At 52.5% G+C, this 24,620-nt stretch overlaps 2 protein-coding genes across 2 annotated transcripts; one reads left to right on the plus strand and one right to left on the minus strand.

Moving 5' to 3' along the window:
* Positions 1 to 2,360: 2,360 nt before the first annotated feature.
* Positions 2,361 to 11,207, minus strand: SNRNP40 (small nuclear ribonucleoprotein U5 subunit 40). Its single transcript, XM_061450000.1, has 10 exons — positions 10,968 to 11,207; positions 9,998 to 10,127; positions 8,919 to 9,012; positions 8,171 to 8,336; positions 7,653 to 7,775; positions 6,572 to 6,692; positions 5,574 to 5,656; positions 5,116 to 5,177; positions 3,619 to 3,722; positions 2,361 to 2,785 (listed from the first exon to the last, which is right to left on the minus strand). Exons 1-10 carry the CDS (start codon positions 11,205 to 11,207, stop codon positions 2,736 to 2,738), a joined length of 1,173 nt encoding a protein of 390 aa, XP_061305984.1. The 3' UTR covers positions 2,361 to 2,735.
* Positions 11,208 to 12,060: 853 nt separating this feature from the next.
* On the plus strand, positions 12,061 to 24,417 carry ZCCHC17 (zinc finger CCHC-type containing 17). Its single transcript, XM_061449934.1, has 7 exons — positions 12,061 to 12,220; positions 12,593 to 12,650; positions 13,752 to 13,852; positions 14,398 to 14,489; positions 15,528 to 15,628; positions 16,544 to 16,692; positions 23,742 to 24,417. The coding sequence occupies exons 1-7, from the start codon at positions 12,179 to 12,181 to the stop codon at positions 23,940 to 23,942; spliced, it is 744 nt and encodes a 247-aa protein (XP_061305918.1). The 5' UTR covers positions 12,061 to 12,178; the 3' UTR covers positions 23,943 to 24,417.
* The last annotated feature ends 203 nt before the right edge of the window (positions 24,418 to 24,620 follow it).

Consider the following 24,620-nt stretch of genomic DNA (forward strand, 5'->3'; position numbering starts at 1 on the left):
TTCAGCACAGCAGAAACCCAAAGCAGAGGGACTGGTTTCACCCCATGGGTCAAAACAAGGCCCAAGCACCCCACAGCATCTCCTTGGCAATGACCAAATTCGCTCAGCTCAGCCTGCCTGTCCAGCTCCTAAAAATGCCAGGAAAAGGCAAAAAGCCCTGATGTAAACCCAGAAAACCCAATCCAATGGCTCCCGAGCAGGTGGAGCTTCCTGAGGAATCAATAGGAGATTAGAAAAGGTCAATAGAACGTGTCAAGTGCTTCCCTAGAAGGCGAGGAGAGGACTTCATCTATGTTGTGGGTGGGAAATGCACCCACCTTTGGCTTTTGTTCCCTTTTCTGTTGCAAGAAAACACCTCAATGACTTTATCACTCCCTACAACTGCCTGAGAGGAGGATGGAGCCAGGAGGGGCTGGGCTCTGCTCCCAAGGAACAAGGGATGGGACAAGAGGAAACAGCCCCAAGCTGCACCAGGGCAGGTTTAGATGGAGATTAGCGATGGGGACCCCAAACCTGGGCATCAGTCTCCTGCCAGCGCAGCCGTCACCAGCCCTCAGCCAGCACCTCTGCTGCTGGCCTTGACTCTGAACCCATCCTCCTCCTCCTCACCTCACCTGGACCAGCCCCAACACACAGCAACACCGAGCCCATGGGACCCCCTGGGGGCATCCTCCAGCTCCCAGCCCCAGGAGAAGGATCACAATGGAGCAAAGCAGCAAAGACCCCTCTATTTAACCGATTCCTCCTCGATTTTAACCTCATGAGGCCCCAGGCTGCGGATCCCCCTGAGTTCCTTGGATCGCTGTTAATGGATCCCTGTTCCTCTGACTCATGTTGAATTGATGGAGAAATTAAAATGCATTCACACCATTCTCTTATCTGGGTGTCTCGCGAGCAGGCTGGCACATTACAGAGCCCATCAGCATTGAGCCTTTGTAGCTCACAAAATTCATAATTAACCAAAAACTTCTATTCACTTCTTCATGTAATTTAATTAGTTTCCCATTAAATAGACACTAAAGTATCCTCTATTTCCCAACAGAGCAAATAATTGTTTTCTATCCTCTTAGAAGTTATCACTTGCTTATTGTAACTACCACAATTCATTAGGAGCCTCTAAGCAGCAGGGGGGGCAAGGACTGGAGGAAGGGACAGGGAGGTAATGAAAGGGGGTAGCAGGGCCAGGGGTGCCCTTGGCTGAGCCAGGACCTCCCAGTGATGCCCCTGTTGTGCCCAGCACCCAGCACAGGATCGGCCCACTGATGCTGAAGGGTCAAAGAGTAGGATGAGGATAAGGATGCAGGGGGTCCCTGCCAGCTCTCCATTCCCCATGGGAAGCAGCAGGCAGGAAAGCTCAGAGCAGCTCTATCACACAGAGGCCGTTTATCTGGATCCCAGGAAGGATTTAGTTTACAGTGGAAATCTCTCAAGCAAAGACCTCCCTTGGAGGAACGAACCTGTTCAAGAAAACAATTGGCTCTGTGCTTGGATTATGCCTTCAACACTTTGCTGCTGCGATGCCCGAGAGCTGGTGAGGCTCCAGTGTGGGATGGGATCCACGAGGAGCCCGAGGCAGGGACTGGGAACCTTGGGACTGGGAACTGGTGGGAAAAGCAGCCCCAAATCCCCTGGAGCTGTGGTACCTGGTACAGAGCATCAGCCTAACCCCTAGGCCTGGTGCTGGCCCTGACAGTCTGGGGGGCTGTGAGTGTACATGGGGGTACACATGGGTACATGAATGAATGTGCACATGCAGGGGAGTGTGCATGGATACATGCATGTTTGCACCTGTGTGCGTGTGTGTGCTTGTGTATGCATGTATTTGTGCTGGGCTGCACCTCCAGAGCGTGAGCAGCAGCTCAGGGAGGGGATCCTGCCCCTCTGCTGCGCTCTGGGGAGAACCCCCCCTGCAGCCCTGATCCAGCTCTGGGGCAGCAGCACAAGAGGGACGTGGAGCTGTTGGAGCGAGGCCAGAGGAGGCCATGGAGCTGCTGCGAGGGCTGGAGCAGCTCTGCTCTGGAGCCAGGCTGAGAGAGCTGGGCTGGGGCAGCCTGGAGAAGAGAAGGCTCCTGAAGGGGAGACCTGAGAGCAGCTCCAGTGCCTGAAGGGGCTGCAGGAAACCTGGAGAGGGGCTTTGGACCAGGGCCTGTAGGGACAGGCCAAGGGGAATGGCTTTAACCTGCCAGAGGGGAGACTGAGATGAGCTCTTAGGCAGGAGCTCTTCCCTGCGAGAGTCCCTTCCAACCCAAACCACGCTGTGGTTCTATGGAGTTAACATCTGTGGTTTCCCTGGGGTGTGTACAAGTGCTTGATTTAGTGTTGGACACTGAAGAGTAAACCAGAACAAGTCCCACACACAGTTCTTGTAAAAAGCCATCTATTTCAGTTTTCACCGTATAAAAAACCCAAGAGAAATGGACAAGGAATATACAATCCACATGTGGACCTTGAACAACTTTTACCAATTTCAAGTGATCTGGGGAAGGGTTTTGTCATCTGTGGTACAGCCAAAAAGCAAATTCCTTTCAATCCCTACTATTCCTTCCTCCCCACAGGAGGGAGGTTGGAAGGAGGCTGTACAGTGACATTACAGCCTGAGGAGGGCAGTTTGTCACATTGAGCTGCTTCAACGTTGTCCCAGTGCCATCAGTGTGAGGGGGTCTGGCATCAGGAAGAGGCAAAGTCAATCCCACCTCTGTAAACCAAGGATCATGGATCCCATCTCCTTGTTGTCTTCACTGGATCTCCCCCATGTACAGCCTTTTGTCACTGGATGCAGAGAGAACTGAAGGAGAGAGATGGGAAAAGGGGGATATGTTAAACACAACAGTTTGGGATTTCCACAAAACAGAGTTGGAATTGACTTTATTTCACTTGCTGCTTGTGAGCTATAAAGCCAAACTGCATTTGCTCCACAAAACCACCCCGTGGAATTGCTCCTCTGACCACTGCACACCATGGCTGTCATTCCCCCAGCCCCAGACAGGCATAACCACACACTGCCTGCAATGTCTGAGCAGGAAAGCAGTAAAGAGAGGTGTATGAACACGCTGGTAGCGCTCTGGAGCATCCCAAGGGGTTGTTTCCACAGCCTGGATGCTGCCGGGGGCCTGCCGGCCGCTAGAGGGCACAGGCTGCCCAGGGAAGCCTCGAGGGCGGTGGTAGTGATCCAGAGCAGGGTAAAGGCAGCTGGAGCCCAGCTCCACCGCACCACCTCCGCCTCGAAAGGCTCTTCAGGGGATTCAATACACAAGAACAAGCCAGAAGCACCACTCTTGACACTGACAACGGCTTCATTTGAGCCCAGGAGAGGTGTGGGTGTTTCTGTGTGAACTCACACGCTGCTGTCGCTGAGCACAGAATCACAGACTGGGTTGGGTTGGAAGGGAGCTTAAAGCAAGCTGCTCTAGTGGAAGGTGTCCCTGCCCATGGCAGGGGAGCGGAACTGGATGAGCTTTAAGGTCCCTTCCAACACAAACCAGGCTGGGATTCCATGAAACGTGTGTGACACTCAGGGCTCTGGGCCACAAGCAATTGTGGGGCTGTTTCCCAGAGGATGAGCAGTTCAAGCAGCCCTGAAACCATTGCCCCTTCTGACTTCAGCTGGAGAGCACTTACTGATGGGTTCCTCTGGATGGAAGGCCAGTTCATTCACTGAGCCAGCGTGGCCTGGCAGCTTGTACAGAATCCTCCTGGATGTGGTGTCCCACACGTACACAAACCTACAAGAGAGGCACTGTGAGCGCATTGAGGAGGGAAAGCAACTGTCCCCCTCCAACAGCTCATCCCTGCACTGGCTCAGCACCCGGCCTGACACAGATCCAGCTCCTGGTGTGAAAACCTCCAGGGGAGCTTTAGATGGAGCTGAGGAACAATTCCTTCCCCAAAGGGTGCCCAGGCATTGGAACAGGCTGCCCAGGGCAGGGCTGCAGTCACCGTTCCTGCAAGTGTTCACACCCCGTGGAGAAGAGGCCTCAGTGCCATGGGTTAGTGGTGGCCTTGGCAGTGCTGGGGAATGGTTGGACTGGATGAGCTTAAAGGGCTTTTCCAACGCAACTGATTCTGTGGTTCTGACCACTGAGGAGTTATTTTGTACAGACAAATGGCACATTTATGTAACCTTGCTTTGCTTTCCCAGCAGAAACTCCTCAGAGACAGCAGAAGGATTTGCACAGCCTTGTCTAACCTGCCCTGGGACCTGGCTGCCTGCTCTTCCCCATGGAGCAGCACCACAGAGCTGCTGTCAGACCTCAGAGCTACACCAGCATCTGCAGAACTAACCCAATGGCCCAGTGCTTGGAGGGACACAGGTGTCCCTCCACCATGTGCTGCAAAGGAGTCAGCTCAGCCACTTGCTGTGACAGCTGCCCCACTATATCTGACCAGTGAGAGCTAAAGTTCTCCCTCTCCTCTATCAGAAACTCATTAATCTGCTGATTACTGCTCCAAGTCCTGGCCTCCAGCCTGCAGGAATTCCTGTCTCCATGGCACTGAGGGTGCGTCTGGATTTGTTCCAGTGGCAGTTGGTATCCTTCACAGTGACCTTCAGTGTCTGGCATGGACCCTCTGCTGGCTTCCTCCCTCTGCCCCTTCCCCTCCTCAGCTGCTTTAGTTTACAGAGTCTCTCATTGTAAAGCCCAATATGTGCTAATTTAGCCAGGTCTTCAGTTCTTGTTACTCATGAATGAAAGGATCAAGAGTGATCCTTGGAACACCACTGGTGCCTCCTGCAAGCTGCCACACAGCAATTTAACCACTTAATGTGGTCCTCAGCAGTATAACCCCCACACTACATACACTTCCCAGACTCCCTGCGTCCTGAAGAGTCTCACAAGCACCTGCTAGGATGACCACATGGGTCCTAGTCCAACATCAACCATGCTCCTGTCATCTGCTGGTCCTGAGGTGGGATCCCGTGGTTGAACATAAGCAGTAATGCAGATTTCTTGTCAGCTTTTGACAATAAGAAGAAGGTTTTACAACTATGTGGTGCTCCTCCACTGCCACAAAGGCAACAGAAACACATCACTGTAGTAATCAGGGCAGCCAACGTGATCCAACTCGTTCCAGGAGTGCGTGGATTCATGGTTAACAGGGAAGGCAGCAGCAACTCACCTGTCAGCCGAGCCCCCCGCGATTTTACTGCCATCCGGGGACCAAGAGCACCTCAGAAGGTTCTAAAATGAAAGAACAAGCACAGATCTGTTGGCAAAGGCAGATGCAGTCTTCCCCTTCTACTCGAGTTAAGATCACCACGAGGCTTTCAACATCACGAGCACCACTTTAATGATCCCGAGGAGATGGTAATTACAGATTTTGGTTTATGGCTGGCACCATCCAGAGCCTTGTTATTTCACACCAAGTAGGTAGTAAATGTAGAAAATACTTAATTTACAGCTAATTACAGTGAAGTGAGCAAAGAAATCTGGTTACTGCAGCTTTAATTGGAATCCCACTTTGTGCATTCATCTTTGAGCTCTTATTAAAGCCTTTCCGGTTGAAACTTGAAGAAACAAGTTGGAGAGCAGTTAATAGCACCACAAACACCACGTTCTGCTCTGCAGGACACTCACCTTCTCAAAGTTGTGCACGTTGCCCTGGAAGATCTTCACACATCTCTCCTTAGGGGCGAAGGGCCGCACGTCCCAGATGCGAACTGCAACACAGAGCTCACAGTCACCAGCTAAAGGTGGCACAGGGCAGCTTCAGGAATGCTTCTTTCCCTGACATGCTGCTAATGAGCAAAGCTCCTTGTTCTCTCCATAGAATCATAGAATCCCAGACTGGTTTGGGTTGGAAGGGAGCTTAAAGCTCACCCAGCTCCAACCCCTGCCACGGGCAGGGACACCTTCCACTAGAGCAGCTTGCTCCAAGCCCCTGTGTCCAACCTGGCCTTGAACACTGCCAGGGATGGGGCAGCCACAGCTTCTCTGGGCACCCTGTGCCAGCGCCTCAGCACCCTCATAGTGAAGTTTTAACAAGTATCTCCCCAGAAGCAAAGGAAAAGCAGCAGCTTCCCCCTGCAGAAAGCACTGGTGTGAAAGGTAAAACACAGACATTTACAATCACACCAAGACCCCACCAAAAGGAGAAAAATCCAAGCCAACCCTTACATAAATGAGGCACCATCTCCTTACATGAACCTTCTCTTTGTTCTAACATGCCATGACCACGGTGCTGAACAGCTTCACTGAACACCCCCCAGGAGACAGTTTGGAATCTGCTGTCATTCCCACTGCAGGGAAAGAGCCAAACCTCCCTGACAAGAGCCAGGCTGAGGCTGTGTTCAACTGTCTGTGCAAACAACGTGTGCCACAGTGTGTCCTCCCTGCCCTTTGGAGCCGTGACAAACCCTATGCTGCAGCTGCTCCCTCCCTGCAAAGGACACGACTGTCACTGCTGTAACAAGAATTCCAGCTTTATTTCTGGAGCCAGGCTCCCTTCAGCTTATCCCCACGGCTGGATCTTGTGCTTCTACATCACACAAGTTGAGCTGTTCCTAAACGTGGTGCAAAGCTGGTGCAAGAGAGCAGCCCTTGACTGCTGTGCCCTCAGAGCAGGTAGGATGTACCTGTGTTGTCCATGGCGTTGGAGAGCAGGTAGGAGCCTTCAGAACTCAGGCTGAGGCCTGTCACCGAGTCTGCGTGTCCTCTCATCGTGTAAGTGAGCTTGTTCTGGCGCAGGTCCCACACCTTCACACACAACAGAACCAGAGTTTAGCAACAAGACAGCCAGTACTGTTGGAACTGATGGTTCCAAAGTGTTTCACACAGGTACTGATCACAGCAAACATCAGCTTTTGATTCCAGCTGGGGAGGTCTGAACGGCTAAAATAAGAGACTAGAATTTGTGTATATTAGGAAAAGTGGAATGTGCCCCTTAGAACATGTTCAGTCATCAAGGAGTTTAATGTCAGCAGCCCCACACATGCAGGAATCCCTCTCCATCTGGCTAGACCTCCCCCAGCTCCCAAATTCCACTGACTGATGGCACAGAGCAGTTGTTTAATCCCCCAAATTCCACTGTTCTCTCCCAAAGCAGAGCAGTGGGAACAGTTCTCCTGCTGATGCCACACTCAGTGATGGCTCTGTGACAAGCACACGCTCCTCACGCCTAGGTGAGGCTGGAGCCTGAGGCTAAAGGGCCAGGAAGACAGATTAAACCATGCACTACCAGGAGAATCTCAGTCACCAGCTGAATGAAACCCTGACCTGGTTCTTAAATAAGAACTTTCCACACCAGCAGGTGACAAAGTGAGCTGCAAACTGGAGCAGAGGTCACAGAGTGTGGATGCGTCACCACATTTCCTTTAGTTTACCTCATATATGGCTCTAGAGCCTCCGGGACAAGCACAGGCTGCCAGAAGAGCAGCATTCCATGTCTGCTCCAGCGGGTGACAGCAGCACTGGGACACCTGGCCAGGAATGCCAGGGCTGCCCAGGCTGTCACATGGCAAAGAGCCCTGGAGCAACTCCCTCAGAGCTTATTGGCCCTAAATCAACAGCGAGGTCAGACACAGGAGGTCCACGTGGTTCTTGTGACTGTAAAATTAACCAACAGGCTTCCACATTTGGCCTTGAGCAATGGAAGATGTGATGGGATGGAAAAGGTGTGTGTGGTTGGAAAAGCATGCTAGGATAAGGGTGTTCTACCTTAATGTCGTTGTCGATGCCTCCGGATATGATCTGATCACTGGTGTCATTGAATGTCACAGCCAGGACCTGGTATGTGTTCTGGAATGTCTGGACAGCAGCTTTTTTCCTGATATCCCACAGCTGAAAAGACACAGCACATAAGAGGTGCACAGAGGTTTAATGACAAAATGACAGGCAGTTGCATGGATGCAGAGAACCATAGAATGGTTTGGGTTGGAAAGGACCTTAAGGTCACCCAGTTCCTACCCCCTGCCACATGTGGCAGAGGCTGAGTGCTCTCCTGAAATACCCTCTTTAGATCTCGAGGTCTCTATAACCCCCCCGAGAATGACAGCAATAAAGGAGCAATCAAATTTGATTTCAATGTTTCTTCTCAAGACTAAGTTGTTACCTAAAGGAATGAGAACAGTGATGAAAGGCTTGATTTAACCCACTTAAATAGGACCCCCCCCCCCCAAATTCTTTCAGAGATGCCATCTTTCAGCCCAGACTATCTCCTCCCGCCACACACTGACCTTCACTGTCCCATCATCACTGCCTGTGCAGACGAGCTGGGGCCCTCGCCTCGCTGGGTAGCAGGAGTTCACGAAGGATGTGTGGCCCTTCAGCCTCTTCACCCTCTCTCCAGTCTCACTGTCCCACACAGCCACTGTTTTGTCTGTGGACGCTGAGAAGAGCATGCTGCAAAGGAGAGTCACGGTGAGGATCCCAATTTCAGGAGCACTTCTCCCCTCCCACCTTTTTAACTCTCAAGTTGTGTGATCAAAGGTGGGAATAGGCCATGGAGAAGCATCTCCATGCACAAAGACAAAGGTGGTGTTTCAGAAGAGGCTGACTGGTGGTGGGGCAGCTACACTGGAGGCACCCCCACTTCTAGATACATAGACATTGGTTTTCTGCTTTAACAGTACCTGGAAGGAAAACTGAGTGGTAATGGCTTAGACGCAACAGTGGAATGGTCTTTTAAGCTAACAGATATCCTCTGAATACCAAGACTGGATTGTTCCAGGCTCACACAACTCTCATGTTCTTTCCCTCCTCAGTGCCTCCCAGATGACCAGCATTAATTTTCCTCTGCTCCTCCAAACCAAAATCAAGGGTACTAGTGATGACTTTGCTCAAGCCCAAGCCAGCATCATTTCTTGTCTGGGAAAGCCACACCACAAGCACTGGACCAAGCAGAGGATGTGGTGGGACTCCAGCCAGCAGAAAGCACCTTTAGAAAGAGCTGTGACAGGCCAAGTGCCACCAGCACCAGCTTACCTGCCATCAGTGTTGTAGTGCAGCTCCATGACCGCCCCGCTGTGTCCCTTCAGGGTGGCGTAGTTATCACAGTCCCCGTACACGTTCCACAGCACTGGGGGAAAGGGAGGGAATTGGGAAGAACAGGAAACAAGGAAACACCTCCCTACTGCAAAGGGCTGGTCTCCAGGAATTCAGCAAAAGGAGCTCTATCATCACCACAATCAGCACCACCAGGGATGAACAGCAACAAAGAGGCATTGTGTGAGGACAGAGCTGGTTTGAGCTGATTTATGGGTCTAGTTCAAGCTGAATTTATGATGAAAATAATCTTCATCTCAGCAACCCACAGCATTAAAGGCTGTGTTTCTGCAGGGCGCTGCAGGCACAGACTGGGGCACACCAGGCTATCAGCCCCATCTGAGTGTCCTGGGATAGAGAATCCTAGAATAGCTTGGGTTGGAAGGGAACTTCGAAGATCATCCAGTTCCAACTGACTGCCATGGGAAGGAACATCTTCAACGAGATCAGGTTGCCCAGAACCACATCCAGCCTGGCCCTGAAAGGCTCCAACTTGTGCCAGTGTTTTACCACCCTCATTGTAAAGCTTTCTTTACATCCAGCCTGAATCCTCCCTCTATTAGTTTAAACCCATCATCCCTGGTGCTATCACAACAGGCCCTCCTAAGAAGTCTCTCCCCATCTTTCTTGTAGGCCTCTTTTAACAACCAAAAGGCCACAGTAAGGTCTTCCTGGAGCCTTCTCCAGGCTGACCCAGCCCAGCTCTCTCAGCCTGGCTCCAGAGCAGAGCTGCTCCAGCCCTCGCAGCATCCCCATGGCCTCCTCTGGACTCGCTCCAACAGCTCCATGTCCCTCTTGTGCTGCTGCCCCAGAGCTGGATCAGGGCTGCAGGGGGGGTCTCCCCAAAGCACAGCAGAGGGGCAGGATCCCCTCCCTGAGCTGCTGTATGGCTCCTTTCTCACACCCCTAAGGTGAGGCTCAGGACCCAGTAAGACGAGGGCTCCACCCCAGCAGCCTGATGTACAAGCCCCAACCCCATGGAACCAGCATTGGCTGGGACCCCGGTGCCTGGTACTCACAGATGAGCCTGTCGAAGCCAGCAGAGGCGAGTGTGTTGCCATTGGGGTGGAATTTGCAGCAGTAAACCTCCCCCTCGTGCCCTGAGAGCAACATGATGGGTGCCTGCAGCGAGGAGCAGCGAGGGGGGCCCTGGGGAGCGATAAGAATCATGAAACCACAGAATCAACTGGGTTGGAAAAGCCCTTTAAGCTCACCCAGTACAACCATTCCCAGCAGTGCCAAGGCCACCACTACCCCATGGCACTGAGGCCTTGTCTCAATGGTGTGTGAACACTTGCAGGGATGGTGACTGCAGCCCTGCCCTGGGCAGCCTGTTCCGATGCCTGAGCACCCTCTGGGGCAGGAATTGTTCCTCAGCTCCATCTAAACCTGCCCTGGTGCAGCTTGAGGCCGTTTCCTCTTGTCCCATCCCTTGTTCCTTGGGAGCAGAGCCCAGCCCCTCCTGGCTCCATCCTCCTGTCAGGCAGTTGTAGGGAGCCATCAGGTCCCCCCTGAGCCTTCTCTTCTCCACACTGAACCCCCCAGGTCCCTCAGCCCTTCCCCCTCACACCTGTGCTCCAGGCCCTGCACCAGCTCCATTGCCCTTCTCTGGCCCCCTCCAGCACCTCAATGTCTCTCTTGTCGTTAGGGGCACAGAACCGAGCACAGGATCCGAGGTGCGGCCCCACCAGTGCCCAGTGCAGCGGCACAGCCCCTGCCCTGTCCTTGCCGCCGCACTGCTGCTGCTCCAGGCCAGGATGCTGGGGGGCTTCCTGGGCACAAGCCGCTCATTCCCAGCCCCACCACTGCAGGCCCTTTCCCATGCGCAGTTCCCAGCCGCTCTTCCCAGCCCTGGCGCTCTGCTGTACCCCCGGAGCTCCCCCCCAAACCCAACATCGCCCCACGCGCACCTCCCCTCCCTCTCGGGGCCTTTCCCCTCCGTCACCCCCTCCCTGCCCACCGCGGCCCCCTCACCCCCTCCCTCCGTACCGCCTGCAGCAGGGCCCCGGGCGGGGGCTGTCCGCCACCACCACCACCGCCGCCGCCCCCCGCGCCCGGCGGCCCCGGCAGCTCATGGCGGGGCCGCTTGGCCGGCACGGGCACGACCGGGAGGTCGGCGCCGGGCGGGGGGGAGGCCCCGGGGGCGGTGCCGGGGGGGGCGATGGGGCCTGGAGCGGGGCCGGGGCCGGGGCCGCCGGCCGGGACCTTCCGCTTCTGCTGCTCGATCATCGCCGTCCGCTGCGCGCCCCCCCTGCCAGCCCCGCTATTGGTCAGCCGCGCCGCGTCCTGCCGCGCTGATTGGTGGAAAGCGGAAGGATGGCCCGCCCACCAACCTCAGGCTTGCATCCGGCGCGCTGGTGACGGCAGAGAGGCGCGGAGGGTCGGCGGGCTGTCCCACGCACGGATTGGCTGATGGGGAGGGCGCCGTCTAACACGGGTGACGCTGAGTGGATGAAAGCTGACACCCGGCAGTATTGCGCTTGGTGATTGGGAGAGTGGGAGGTGCTTCAAGGTGAGAGGGGGGGTGTGTGGAGGAGTAAAATGGCGGCGGGCGGGAGGTGCTGTGGTGGGCGCTGACGGCACCCGCGCTCTGTGGGCAGGCCTGGCCCAGCCCTGCCGCCCTGGGGCTCAGACCGGGCTCCCGCTTACGGCCTCGGCTGCCCGCGCCGGTGAGAGCCGCTGAGCACACGCGGCAGCAGGGCAGGGGCGGCCGGAGCGCTGTGATGGGCACCGCGGGGCGCTCGGGGGTTGGTGCTGGTTGTGGCTTAAGTCGAGGCGAGATGTAGCGATGGGACACGGGGGGATGGGTTCGAGCCGCAGCAGGGGGGGTTCAGGTTGGAGATAAGCTCTTCCCTGTTGAGGGTGCTGAGGCGCTGGCACAGGGTGCCCAGAGAAGCTGTGGCTGCCCCATCCCTGGCAGTGTTCAAGGCCAGGTTGGACACAGGGGCTTGGAGCAAGCGTGGAAGGGGTCCCTGCCCACTGAATGGAACTCAAAGTCCCTCCCAGCCCAAGCCAGTCAATGAAACAAGCACTGTTCCCTGTGGATGAGCCTGTGTGCAGGTGCCTTCATGTATTAATCAACTGTTTCTTCCCAGGGTGTCTCTCTGCACCCGGGCGATGGATGTGCGATCCCCTGAGTGAGTTCAGCTCCCGTGGGGCAGCTGGAGTGACTCTCACCTGGACAATACAACGCTGCAGCCATGGAGGTGCTGCCCGAGCTCTACTCCATCTTCCAGGGAGAGGTACTGAGGGCATTGCCTGTGGTCCTGGGGAAAGGGCAGGCTGTGGGTTCTTCATCTCTTGGTCTAGTGGAAAGTGTCCTTGCCCATAGCAGGGGGTTGGAACTGAATGAGCTATAAGGTCCATTCCAACCCAAACCAGGCTGATTCTATGATATATATGTATGTATATACGCAAGGTGCTAATCTGACTCACATGGAGTGCTTGGCTGGCTGTACCCACTCCCACGTTAACCAGGGCTGCTCTGTCTAACCTGCTCTGTTAGCTAAACTTGAAGGAAAAGCAGGAGAACCATGTGGGCTTCATTGCCTGCTCTAATCTGTGGTTTGAAAGTGGGTGTTTTGTCAATGGCTTTGTGTCACTTTTCTCCCCAGGTTGCTGCAGTGACAGAATATGGGGCCTTCATCAAAATCCCAGGCTGCAGGAAGCAAGGTTTGTTGCTGTGCTTTTGTTCAGCTCTGGTTTCCCATTGGGGTGTGTAGCTGTTGTCTGCGACATGAAAGCCTCACTGGTTTTTAGCCAAAGCTCAGAAAAAGGTATTCTTCCTTAATTAGGAAGAAATTGGCATCTCAGGAGTTATTTGCAATCTGATGATGAGTTTGCATGAATACTACAGTGACTCAGGAGGCTTTTTGGTAACTTCAGGATGTTCTAGAGAATCATTTGAAGGTCTTGGGCAAACTACAGTAACCTCTTGCAGTTTGCTGCTTTGCCCAACTGAGTTCTTCAGTGTCCAATGTAAGTTAATAAAAATGACTGAAGTGAAGCTCTAATACAGAACTCAACAGGGAAAGCTGATTTCCAGCTCCTTCGGTGTTTGTGGAGAAACCTGCATAGGAAACAAACTGCTTTTACAGAAGAAACAGTGCCTGGTGGAGGCTGTATCACGTGCTGGCAACACCAGCCCTTCTCTGCCCATGGCAGGGGGTTGGAACTGGATATCTTAAGGCCCGTTCCAACCCAAAGCAGTCTGATTCTATGAAATAGGTTCTTTATGCCCCAGTGCCCAGGGTGGGGACAAGCAGGAAGGGAGAGCTGTGACTGCCTGCTGTGCTGTTCCTTGTGGGCATCTGGTGTTTTGAGTACAAAAACGTTGCTTTGGAGGATCTGCTTCTCTGAGTTATTTGGAGCAGATCTTGATGAGCTTTGCCATGTCTCATTGCTGCAAGTACTTGATTCTCACCTGCTTAATGTACTGGGGGAAGAAAATGGTTCATTTTGCTTAAGGGAACCACTGAGCAGCTTCTCTGTGGTCTCCAAAGGGGTTTGGTTGTGCACCCCTGGCCATAATCAGTTGAAATCAGTTAATCAAAGAGTTATTGAGCACCCCCTCAATGTTTTATTGATAAATTCTATGCCTGTTCTGCTGTACTAATGTCATGAACATTATAAAACACAGAAATGAAGACGGGATGAGCTGAAGATGAAATGAGCATCCAGCCCACTTGGCAGACTGCAGGTCTAGAGGGCAAAACTGGGCTTCAGTGGAGACTTGGCTTAATTTTTCTCCTTCTCTTCCAAACCCATGCCCAGGCCTTGTCCATAGGACCCACATGTCCTCCTGCCGTGTGGATAAACCATCGGAGATAGTAGATGTTGGAGATAAAGTGTGGGTGAAGCTGATTGGGAAGGAGGTAATATTCATTCTTGTTTCCTCAGTGCTCTGTAGATACTATAGCCTGCAAACCCACTGAGAGCTGTACTGAGGGGCTGTGTTTCTGGTGCTGTGTTGGCATTCGAGGGCCTCTGTTTTACACATAGGCAGTTTCTCTTTACCTCCAGGCATGACTTTGGGAACAAGGCTTTGGTGACTTGCAGCAGAACAGGGACTTCATCAAAGCTTTTGGCTTAAAATTCCCTGGAAGCGTTCACTCACCGTGTAGCTGAGGCCCTCAGTGCCATGGGTTAGTGGTGGCCTTGGCAGTGCTGGGGAATGGTTGGGACTTGATGCTCTTAAAGTTCTTTTGCAACCTGGTAGTTCTGTATCTGAGCTTGTCTCATGACTGAAGTAGCTGCTGAGCAGAACCAGGTTTATTGGCTGTAATACTAAATGTAGCTACAGACTAACAGAACAAAAGCACTTTGCAGTATCCCTTGTGCTGCTCTTTGCTAACCAGACTTCTCAATAGGCCTCCAGACACAGGGCATTAACAACGTTGTCATGAATCCTCTCTTTCAGATGAAGGATGACAAGCTGAAACTTTCCCTCTCCATGAAGGTTGTTAACCAAGGCACAGGAAAAGACCTCGATCCAAACAATGTTTCCCTTGAGTAGGTAAATCTATTGAGCAGGATCTGACAGACCAGCCAGGTTGCTTCTGCCTTGAGCTCCTGCTTTTCCTGCCATACCCCTTCTAGAGCTCCCCTCCTGTGCAGGGTGGGAGGTCCTGCCTCAGTCTGGTGGTGTCTGGCTGGAGGGTTGGCTGAAGGCAATCCCTTGGCTACACTGCCTACAGGCAGGAGCTGGAAGAGGCTGCAGCAAGTTCCAGCCCTTCACACTGCAGCAGGATTTTCATTCCTGTGTCCTGATGGGCATTAACTTGTGCAGGAGGGACTGTTGCTCCAGCTGGGCGTTTGTCTCGCTTCACATACTGAGAAATCAAATTGTAACTGAGTGTTTCAGAGCTTCTTTATCTACTTTTTATTGCTCTTTGCTTCTTTTGATGACATCTCTTGCAGATCAGAATGCCAACCTGGTCTGGGTTGGAAGGGACCTTAAAGCTCTTCAAGTTCCACCCCCTGCCATGGGCAGGGACACCTTCCACTAGAGCAGCTTGCTCCAAGCCCCTGTGTCCAACCTGGCCTCGAACACTGCCAGGGATGGGGCAGCCACAGCTTCTCTGGGTACCCTGTGCCAGCACCTCAGCACCCTCACAGGGAGGAGCTTCTGCCTAAGAGCTCATCTTAGTCTCCCCTTTGGCAGGTTAAAGCCGCTCCCCCTTGTCGTTTGGACAGGCATTTGTCCAAAGCCCCCTGTGAAAAACAAAATCACTATTTTTACACTGGGCAAGTTACAGATGTGTGTTCACATACCAAATAAGATGTTAGCATAAAAGACGTATCTGCAGCTCCCTGTGTTTGTCTGCTCTGTGCAGAGAGCACTCAGGTCGCCTCAGAAGCAGATGATGATGGGCAGTACACTGTTAAGAATGTGCTGTGTCATCATGAGCAGTTGCTCAGCTCCATTCTTTGGTTTAACAAGTGGGACTTCTAGAGCCGCAATTGAAAACTGTTTAGGTTGGGTCCATGTAACTGTATTTGTTTAGAGATGAGAGTGGATTGAAAACAGAGCTGTTCTTACCTTTCCAGTCAGGATGAGAGGAGAAGACGCACGTTCAGGGACTACACGAGTCAGAAGATCACACTGGAAGCTGTCCTGAACACCGTGTGCAAGAAGTGTGGCTGCAAAGGTATGTTTATGGGCTGCCTTGTTCCAGCCAGGTAATGACCTGTAGACTGGATTATATCCACATCCTGCTCATGGTGTGTGTAAGGGCTGAGTTTTGCTTCCATGGGCCTTAGAGAGCTGTCTTCTCTCTTATGAAAAGGAAAGACTTGGCTGAAATTCAGTAGAAGTCACATTTGAGCTTCCTACAGAGAACTTTCCTGCCGAGTGCAGGTCCATGCAGGGTCCCTTCTTACAAGATTTGTTAATGCCTCTTGTTAATGAGGCCTTGTTCTAGTTTGAAGAAATACACATGTGCCTTCACCACAGAGCCACAGGGTAACTAGTTAATGCTGTTCTGGAGAAGGTTAGCAGCCATCTGCAGAGAATGCAGGGGTGGATAACTATCTAAAATACCATTTTAAAGAATCCCCTAAGCTTTAAACTGGATTCTGTGTGTTTCCAGTCTGGTTTCTAACAGTGATGTCTCTAAGGGGTGAGCAGATGCAGCTTCCCCTACAATTGTGTGTAGGGCAACTTTGATGTCTCCAGAGTAGAAAGGATTGAAGCACAATGAGCTGCTCTCCTCATTGCCTGTGGCTTTGGTCTCATTACCAGGTGCCTGTCACACCAATTTACTCTTTCCCATCCACCTTTCCTGTTTAAGCCCTTGCACAGGCACGTTTCTACCAGTTGCCCTGTTCAGACAAGAGCATCTTAGTGTTTTGCCTGACTAATCTTTCCAGAATGACCTGGGTTGTGTTTCCTCCTGGCTTGTTTAATCAGGGCATATTAAACTAGCTGAGAGGTTGGGTCAAAACGGGTTCTCTGATGTGATTTAATAAGGTGATCATTGGCAGCACTTCAGGTGTCTGAAATAGTTTTAACAAAAGAATAGTAAAAAAAGAGGTGGCTTTCTCCTTAAAACACTCTTTTCCAGGTCATTTTGCCAAGGAGTGTTATGTGCAGCCTGGAGGTACCAAATACACCCTCATTCCAGAAGAGGAGGAAGAGGAGGTGGTGGCAGCAGGACATGAAAGACAGAAAAAGACCAGCCTGGCTGATGAGCCTTCAAAGAAAAGGAAAAAGGTACGAGGTGCCCTGCTGCTGGCCTGGAAAAATGAGCCACATTTGTCCTGTGTGACTACATCTGAGCTGCTTATAGCACTGGGGCTGTGAGCAGCCAGTTCTGAGCTGAGGAGGTGGCTCAGCTCTGGAGCAAAGCAGCAGACTCTGCAGTCCTTTGGGTAATTCTCATACTTTCTGCCTTTGTTCTTGTTACACCATCTTTAGGGTGGTTTTGTGCTGTAACATGCAGTCCTCTAAAGGTATTTGAGAAAAGGGTTATTTTTACCCTCCTTTTTGTGAGGCTCTATAGAAATTGCTCCAGTTCCCTGAACCTATTTCCCTGTTTACCTTCTGTGCTCTCCCCTCTTGCCCTGTCTTTAACTGCACTGGCTGTCCCCTGCAGCGGGTGGCCTGACCCAGGCGGTGCCATGTGCTCTGGGCTTATCTGCCCCCACGGTGGGGGAAAAGCACCAGTTGTGTTTGCACAGGTAGCACGCTCCACTTCCAGGCTCTGCAGCAATTCTTGTCCATGGGAAAATGTCGAGAGATAAGAGACCACTTATGTCCAGTGTTTGAGCTCTGCCTTCAGAGCTTGTGTAAAGCGTAGGGGAAACCTGAATCCAAACCAGGAGCTGGTCAGTGTGTTTGTACAGCATCGAGTATTCCAACTTTAGACTTCAGTAAACAAACTGTTTCATCAGCCCCTTCACAGCTGGAGTCCAACTTTCAATTACACTTCCAAAGCCTGCCCTCTTTCCTCTTTTTCCAGCTCTGACCTGTCTGTATCCCTAGAGAGAGGCAAAAGGCAGAAGAGGTGGTGGATTTGGGTTTTACAGGAGAGGGACAAGGACAGAGTTAGCAATTGCATAGTAAGGACTAACTTCTGAGGGCTTAGTTCTCTCAGGCTTACTGTGGAGTTAAACCAATACTAGTCCCAGCAGGAGAGACTGCAGATGGGGGAATGGAGGAGTCTGTTTTGATGGCAGGACTCAGACCAGTTCAGAGTGACTGACACTGGTGGCTGAAGCATCACATGCAGTGATGTTATTCACTGGTAATGTGGTTTCTGGCACTTTGGCACGCTCTTGCTGAAGAGAGGAGGGGTAGCTGGGGGTGTCTGGGGTTGTAGATGGTGGCTGTGCTGGGGAAGAGCCGTGTGTGTTGACTTCCCTTCTGCAGCCCCAGCCCTGTGCCAGTCCTGTTCCTGCTCTATAATCAGTACAAAATGAAGCTTGTGTTCATTTGATGCCTCTTTTGCAGTCGTTTGCCCAGTACTGCTCTGGATCCTGTAGCAGCAACAGGATCACCCTTGATTGTAGATCCTGTTGCCTGGTTCCATCCTGAGCTGTTCCATCTGGGACCTTAAAGCTCATCCAGTTCCAACCCCCTGCCATGTGCAGGGACCCCTTCCACTAGAGCAGCTTGCTCCAAGCCCCTGTGTCCAACCTGGCTTTGAACACTGCTTGTGTAACTGTTACTTAAATGTTATGGGGTGAGAAGTGACACAAAGGTATGCAAACAGCTCCTTGTACCAGTGCCTGCCCACTGGGGTGGGGATTCCTGGTGGAGTCTCTCCCTGCTGAGACTACAAGAGATCTGGGTCACTATCCTGAATTTATTACTAGTTCTGGGTCTTTTTTTTTTGGATTAACAGCTTTCCTTTCAATCCTGCTGCTTCCTTTGATCCTCTTCCCTTCTCAAGGAGGAGATCAAAAGTTTTCTGATGTTTTCCAGTGCTGCTTTGAGCTTTCTAGAGGGAGGATGTGGGATCCTCGGTGTGAATAGCTCCCTTGTTGTCTTGAGTGCCTGCTGTGAGCTTGTCTGGGAGCCTCCTTGTGCTTCCCTGTTTGCCTGGAGGCCCGGGGGAGTTACACAGTAGAAATAGCTCATTCTACCTAGTGCAAGTTGCCTCATCCCATCCGGTGCTGTAACATGAATGTGGAGCTTTATTTTCAAATGAGTAGACAGGGAGCTGCTCTTTACCAATATCCCTTCAATGTTATGGCAAAGGCATGAACACTTTTGGCTGCTCACAATCAAACACTTTTGCCTGCCTTGATCTGCTTTTTCCTTGCAGTTTCTGGATGATTTTTCCTCTCCCCACAGAGATACTCTGGCCTCATAGAATGGTTAGTGTTGAAAGGGACCTTAAAGCTCCTTCAGTTCCAATCCCCTGCCACAGAGAGGGACACCTTCCACTTAGTGGAACTAAGCACTTCTGCCTAAGAGCTCATTTCAGTCTCCCCTCTGGCAGGTTAAAGCCATTCCCCTTGTCTTCCCCCTACAGGCCCTTGTCCAAAGCTCCTCTCCAGGTTTCCTGTAGCCCCTTTAGGCACTGGAGCTGCTCTAAGGTCTCCCCTTCAGGAGCCTTCTCTTCTCCAGGCTGACCCAGCCCAGCTCTGTCAGCCTGGCTCCAGCAGCATGTGGCTCTGTCCTTTCACTTTACTCCTTGGGTCCCAGGGTGAAGGAGCTCCCATGGGAACCAGCAGCATGTCTGTGCTGGGCTCGTGTGGGAGGCAGGCGTGCTGAGAGACATGAACCCTGCCCATTCCTCTTCCTTGTCTTTTCAAGAGCAGATCTGCAGTGTCAACCTTAGGAGTAACCCCTTTAGTTTTTCTACAAAGCCATCTTCTGCTCACATACATTGATTGACTCATCCCTGGGGTAGTTTGGAGATGGTTGGTACTGTGTAGTGAATGGGATCTGTGATGCCTTCTGGGCAGACTTGCTGCTCCTACTCCCACCTGGAAAAGGCTTCCAGGCATTCTCCTTGCAGATGTTGTCTCTTCATGTCAACCACACCTCTTTGTTTGCTCAGTGACCTGTGATTCATCAAACCTCAGCCCATTCTCCCTTGTAGCTGGTGCTTGTTTTACCAGTTCTTACATGGCATTAAGTTAGGGCCCAGCTCTTCACACGCTGTGCTGTTTTCTTACTGTCCTCTGTGCATTTGTCAGTGCCATAGAGTGGGTTCTGTTCATCAGATTAATTCTGGCTGGACCTTCAGCACAGGGTGCTGTAATGCCTTCAGATTCTTGTTTGGAATTAAATGGTGGGGGGTGGAATTCTGCCTTTTTGCTTGTTCTCTTTAAGTATAAAACCTCCCAGAAGGATCACTGGCACCTCTGGAGATGCACAGAGAGAGATACCTGGAAATCCATTCCAGTTTTTCACAAGACACAGACACATAGCTCTGTGAAAGGGTCTGACAAAAACGTAAATGCTTTGTGGAGCTCTGGACACTCCTCTTATCTCAAATACCTTTACAAGGAATGAACTGTTGGAACATTCTCTAAGCATAGCCTGGGGCACCTTGCCTTGCAAAGGGCTGGAGAGAGCCTGGTGGGTGTTGTGGTCCCCTTTAGTTCCAGCTTTTTAAATGTAAGTAGAGCAGTAGGAAATCCCCAGCACAGCCACGGGCTGGGGGAGACTGAATGGAACAGCCTAAGGAGCAGGACTTGGGGGTGTTGGGTGAGGAGAAGCTCCCCATAACCCAACCTCAGTGAGCACTTGAGCCCAGAGCCCTGCTGTGTGCTGGGCTGCACCCCCAGAGCCTGAGCAGCAGCTCAGTGAGGGGATCCTGCCCCTCTGCTGTGCTCTGGGGAGACTCCCCCCTGCAGTCCTGATCCAGCTGGGCTGGATCCTGACACTGCTGGTGTCCATCGAATAGTTGTCCAAAGCCCCTCTCCAGCTTTCTTGTAGGGGACCCCTTTACCCTCTTGCCTGCTGGTTTGCTCCCTGCAGTATCCATAGCCCAGCACACGCTCATGTGCTGTGGTGCTTTCATTGCTGCATGGAAAAGGGCTTTCCCTGTGCTGCTGTGAGCACTTTGGCTGTAAGAAGTCCCCAGAAAGGGGACAGGGCATGGGTTGTTTTTTCTTTTTCAGGCAGCACAATGTCCATGTGTGTCCTTCCATTCCCTCTGTAATCCTGAAGGAACACATGTGACATCCTGTCCTGTCTTCAGCCTTCCCATGGTGAGGAAGTTTCCCAAGCTTGGGAATGGAACTCTCTCACTTGCTAAGGTCTTGTCAAACTTTCTCACCACGTGCACGGGCTGGAAAAGCTTGAGAAAATTCTCCTTGCTGCATCCCTTTCTCTGGGAGATTTAACTCTTTACCAGCCTCTTCTTCTAAAGACTGTTACAGCTTCTTTCTGCCCTTCATCTGGGGGTGGAAGACTTCTTAATGTGGTCTTGTCCCATGATAAAATGCAGACACTCCAGTTTTGGCGACATCCATGACCATGGTGCTGTTGTGGAACTGCACAAACCTGTTCTCTGCCAGGGGTTTGTTAGGTGTAAACTCACCTCTGCTCTCCTCCCTGGAGTCTGAGGCCTCTTTGCTCCATGGGCAGCTCTGTCCATGTCTGGTCTCTGCTCTTCCACCTCCCTAAAAGAGTTGTGCTGTTTCATGTTAAATAAGCTACCTCCCTCCTTTCCTTTTTGTGGTACCTCACTGGTAACCACTGTGATTCTATGCTCTACACCAGGAAAAGCTTTGGTAAGGCAGATAAAAAGCCAGGCTTCCCACCACCTCTAAGTACAAGAGGGTGAATGATGGGGGGTGTTCAGAGCATGGTCCTGCACAGGTTTTGGGGAGCAGTACAATGGGAGACAGATCCAAGTCAAGTGCCAGTCCCAAACATAAACCACAACTATGTTCTACATTCTCCTGCAGAACAGAGTGTAATGGGAGAAGCCTGGAGCCCCAAGCCAAGCACTCTGCTTCCTTTCCCAGCCAAGAGTGTCCCCAACAACCTCAAGGGTACCCTTGGGCTTGCAGTGTGTTACGGAGAGGTTTGCTGTGTCACCCCTGCCTTGGCAGGGATGCTGGGGCTGTGCCCTCATTTCACAAGGAAGCAGAAAGAAGCAAGTCCAAGGGCACAGTTACGCCAGTCACAGGACAAGGAGTCCTCAGGGAGGCCACCTCCTTGGCTGAGGACACCACAGCCCCCAGGAGCTAAGCCAAGGGAGAGAGAATGAACCCATGATTACATGAGGGAACAGTGGCAAAGAGCCAGATACACAGGAGACCTGAGCAGCCCAGAATGATTGGGGTGGGCAGCTATTTCCACCTGCTCCAGTACCACCAGATAAGCACAGGGCTGGCCATGGAGGGTAAAGGTCTGACATCAGTTTACACTGAATCATTAAATGGTTTGTGTTGGAACAGACCTTAAAGCTCATCCAGTTCTAACCCCTGCCACGGGCAGGGACACCTTCCACTAGAGCAGCTTGCTCCAAGCCCCTGTGTCCAGCCTGGCCTTGAACACGGCCAGGGATGGGGCAGCCACAGCTTCTCTGGGCACCCTGTGCCAGCGCCTCAGCACCCTCACAGGGAAGAGCTTCTTCCTAAGAGCTCATCTCAGTCTCCCCTCGGGCAGGTTAAAGCCATTCCCCTTGGCCTGTCCCTACAGGCCCTTGTCCAAAGCCCCTCTCCAGGGTTCCTGCAGCCCCTTTAGGCACTGGAGCTGCTCTCAGGTCTCCCCTTCAGGAGCCTTCTCTTCTCCAGGCTGACCCAGCCCAGCTCTCTCAGCCTGGCTCCAGAGCAGAGCTGCTCCAGCCCTCGCCGCATCTCCATGGCCTCCTCTGGCCTCGCTCCAACAGCTCTGTGTCCCTCTTGTGCTGCTGCCCCAGAGCTGGATCAGGGCTGCAGGGGGGGATCTCCCCAGAGCTCAGCAGAGGGGCAGGATCCCCTCCCTGAGCTGCTGCTCACACTCTGGAGTGCAGCCCAGCACATGGGGGGGTCTGGGCTCAAGCGCTCACTGAAGCTGGGTCATGGGGAGCTTCTCACCCAGCACCCCAAGTCCTCCTCCTCACGCTGCTCCATCCAGTCTCTGCCCTACCTGTAACGATGCCTTTGATGCATTGAAGTGAATATCCTGCACTTCCCCCACCTCTTGGCACAGGCTCAGCTAACTCATGACTGCTGTAACAGAGCTCAGACCTCCAGAGGTGGTGGCCAGTGCGGAGGGCAGTGCCATGGCTCCTTGCTCGTGCTCTGCCTTGACCTTCAGCTGCAGTGCTGCTGTGTCATCTTGACTGCAGGCTGTGTTCTTACAACCCCAGGATGACACCAGGCTAGAGGAGATGTGTCCAGGAAGGGAAAAGGATGTGTAGGGGGAAAGGAACTAGGCTTTGACTGGGGCTAAAGCTGCATCCAGAGCAGCTCACAGTGGTTTGTGTATCACTGGCATCTGATCCAGGGGATCAGATCCTCTCCACAGTCCTGTTTGCTAATCAAATACCCACAACTTGCAGTGCTGCACCATTAAATAGCCTTCATCTGCTTTGGGATTCTCTGCCTGATGCCATTCCAGTGGGAGGTGTGAACCAGGGTGCTCCTCTTGGAGTAATCTCCACTTGGGAGTCAGATGTCTCCAAATGGAGGGTTTAGATCTGTTTCCAACTGCCAGCTTTATTCCAGCACCAGCCATTCTTGAGCTCTGCTTATCTTTTGCTTCAGGGCTTTGCAGAAGCATGGACCAGAGGCTGAGTGCTGCTGTGCTGGGGAAGGGAGAGGCTGTGCAATCTGCCTGGAGGTTGTGCAAGGGCTTGCACAAAACCCTCACCCCAGGGAGCCTCTGACTGGCACTGCTTGGGCTTGGGCTTTCCCGAAAGGGGAAGGGCGTGTTGGGAGTGCTCCAGCACGTCTACACATTGCATTGCCTGGTCTGGGGCTGCCGGAGATGTGGGGATGGTGCTCACGCCCATGTGGCTGCTGTACAGACCCGTTTGGTTGGCCAAAAGGCTGCATCCTGCCAACGTCTATTAGTAATAGCCTCGAATAACAGAGTAGGCTCTGCCTGTGGAGTAGTGGCTCTCTTCTTGTGACCTAACAGACGGTTTTCAGGCTGGGATTTACACCCTGACACCCTCCTCTGCTCACTGCAGCTTGGACAGAGCAGTAGCTGAATCCAGCCTCATGGGTCAGAGCTGAGAGCACATCCCAGATAGGAATGGGCTTGCCCCTGTCACAGCTTGTCACAGGGCTCATTGCAGTGTGTCTCACTGCCCTGCTGAGCAGAGCTGACAGGTTTCCCACCTTAACTTGTTCTCCGTTTTCTAGGAGAAGAAGAAGAGAAAGAAGCACAAGCATCAGCCCTCCTCCTCATCATCATCATCATCCTCCTCCTCCTCGGCCTCAGACAGCTCAGACTCAGACAGTGATGGGGCTCAGCCAGCCAGCAAGAGGAGAAAGCACTCAAGAAAGGGCAGCAAGGCCCAGAAGAAGAAGAAGAAGCAGAAGAAGCAGAAGAAGAAGGCCTGAGGCTGAGCAAGCTGGTGGGGCACCAGCGGTGTGAGCCCCTGATGTGTGCACCACGAGGCGTGAGCAGAACTGAACAGCACAGCCACCATTAAATAGCCTCCATCTGCTTTGGGATGCTCTGCCCGATGCCTTTCCAGTGGGAATTGTGTACCACAGTGCTCACCTGGGAGTAATCTCCATACACCCCTTCCTCAGCACCAGGCCTGGCTGCAGCCTTGTGTCCCACTGGTGCTGCCCATTCATTGTCTGTGAAAGGTGGAGCAGCTCAGCCGTGTGTCCTGCGTCCTCCCAGTGCAGTGTCTCTTGACTTTAGGCTTAAACCCTCCCCTGGCCTCACTCGTGTTGGCTGCGAACATTGGGAGTGGAAAAGTAAGGAGCAAAGAGGTGAATGGAGATATTTTAAGTAAACATTAACAGTGGTGTGTTGGCACCATGGTAAGGGATGGAAAACAAAGCACTCCAGCCTCCAGCTGCACTTTGTACCTGGTCTTGTCCTTCGTGTGTTCTACACTTGGTCTTGGGCAGTGAAAGAGTCGGGGTAGGGGTGTGGGAAGAGGTGAGGCCTGTATTAAAGGGGTTGTTTGGAGTCCTGGCTGCTTTGTGAGGTCCCCTGCAGCGGGAAGGGAGGGTGTAATGAGGCAAGAACCCTTTTGGAGGGGGGTATGAGCCTTGTAACTG

The sequence above is a fragment of the Pezoporus flaviventris genome, unplaced genomic scaffold (assembly GCF_033815535.1).
Source record: "Pezoporus flaviventris isolate CSIRO_AGI_PZ_B2104156 unplaced genomic scaffold, CSIRO_AGI_Pfla_v1 ptg000008l, whole genome shotgun sequence".
NCBI lineage: Eukaryota > Metazoa > Chordata > Aves > Psittaciformes > Psittacidae > Pezoporus > Pezoporus flaviventris.